At 40.3% G+C, this 1470-nt stretch overlaps 1 protein-coding gene across 1 annotated transcript; it reads right to left on the bottom strand.

Annotated features, from left to right (window-relative positions):
- Positions 1 to 516: 516 nt before the first annotated feature.
- Positions 517 to 1260, bottom strand: LOC141627722 (uncharacterized). Its single transcript, XM_074440947.1, has one exon. It carries the CDS (start codon positions 1258 to 1260, stop codon positions 517 to 519), a length of 744 nt encoding a protein of 247 aa, XP_074297048.1.
- Positions 1261 to 1470: the final 210 nt, after the last annotated feature.

Here is a 1470-nt window from a genome sequence, read left to right as displayed (position 1 = left end):
CTCCACACATTTACCAGTCTTCACAACCTTCACATTAACAGGCCTGACAGGATTTGAGGTACCCAGTAAAGACTTATAGAATTGAACAAAAGCCCCTTGAATCTCATCTTCAGTATAGCACAGCTTGTTGTTTAAATCTTTAACCTGGTATACCCTATTCCTACTCCTCCTGCTCTTTAGTAAAGCATGAAAGTAGCTGGTATTATCATCACCTAGTTTTAGCCACTTACATTTTGCTTTTTGTCTGAGGAATTGATCCCTAGCCAATCTAAGTTCCTTCAATTCCTTAGCACACTGACATTCAGCATCACACAACACCTTATTTAAAGGGTCCTGAGCTAAACTAGTTTGGAGCTGGTTCAAAGCAATCTCAGTAAGATGGGTGAGATTTTCTATATCCCCAAACTGCTCCTTATTAAGATTTTTCAAATCACCCTTTAACAATTTCAATTTTCTCACCATCTTGAACATAGGGGTGCCCTGAACCTCCCTAGCCTATCCAGTAGCAACCACGTCCTAAAAATCAGGGGAAAGAGACCACATGTTAAAATATTTAAAAGAATGTCCCCTCTTTTGCCTGACTTCTCTCAGATGTATCAAACAAGGGCAATGATCATACATACCCTCTGGTAAAAAGTGAGCATAGCTATCAGGATAAGCATCAAGCCAAGCCTCATTACATAAAACTCTATCAATTCTGCTAAAAACCCTAGACCCATGCTCATGTTTATTAGTCCAGGTATAAAAAGCACCACGAGCTTTTAAGTCACTCAAATTGCAGTCAAAAACCACCCTTCTCAGAGGTTGAATCTCTGCATTAGTAACTATAGCCCCACCAATTCTCTCATCCCAGTTTATGATAGCATTAAGGTCCCCACAGATAAGCCAAGGCTCATCTATACTGCAACTATACCTCCTAATGCTCCTCCACAAATCCTCCCTCTCAGCAAGTTTATTTAGCCCATAGACTACAGTATACCAAAAAGATTTCTTACTACTTTTATCAACAACCTGAGCATGAATACTCTGGATTGTGATATCATGGACACACACCTCATAGGAATTAGAGTCCCATATGAGCCAAATTCTACCCCCAGTATGAAGACTAGAATTGGTACAGATGGACCAGTCCCCCCAAAGAGCTGCACCCACATTATTTCTACTACTACTCTTTATTCTAGTTTCAACTAAACCAAATAACCCCACCTTATTCTGGTTTAAAACCCTCTTTATTTCATATTGTTTGGTAGGATTATTCATACCTCTAACATTCCATGCTCCACAACTACCCATTATCAGAATGAACACCACTAGTTTCCCCTTTCTCAACAAGCCTATTAGAAACAAGTCCCTTCCTAGTTTTTTGCAGAGAAGTAGAGAAGACCTCCATAAGAGCTACCCCACCAGTAGAAAAGCTCCTCTTCTCCCCACTCTCAGTCCTCATCATCCTAGTGAGGAATCTTCTGGGCA

Source organism: Silene latifolia, chromosome Y (genome assembly GCF_048544455.1).
Source record: "Silene latifolia isolate original U9 population chromosome Y, ASM4854445v1, whole genome shotgun sequence".
NCBI lineage: Eukaryota > Viridiplantae > Streptophyta > Magnoliopsida > Caryophyllales > Caryophyllaceae > Silene > Silene latifolia.
Note: the sequence above shows the minus strand (reverse complement) of the source record. Positions and strands in the feature narration are given on the sequence as shown.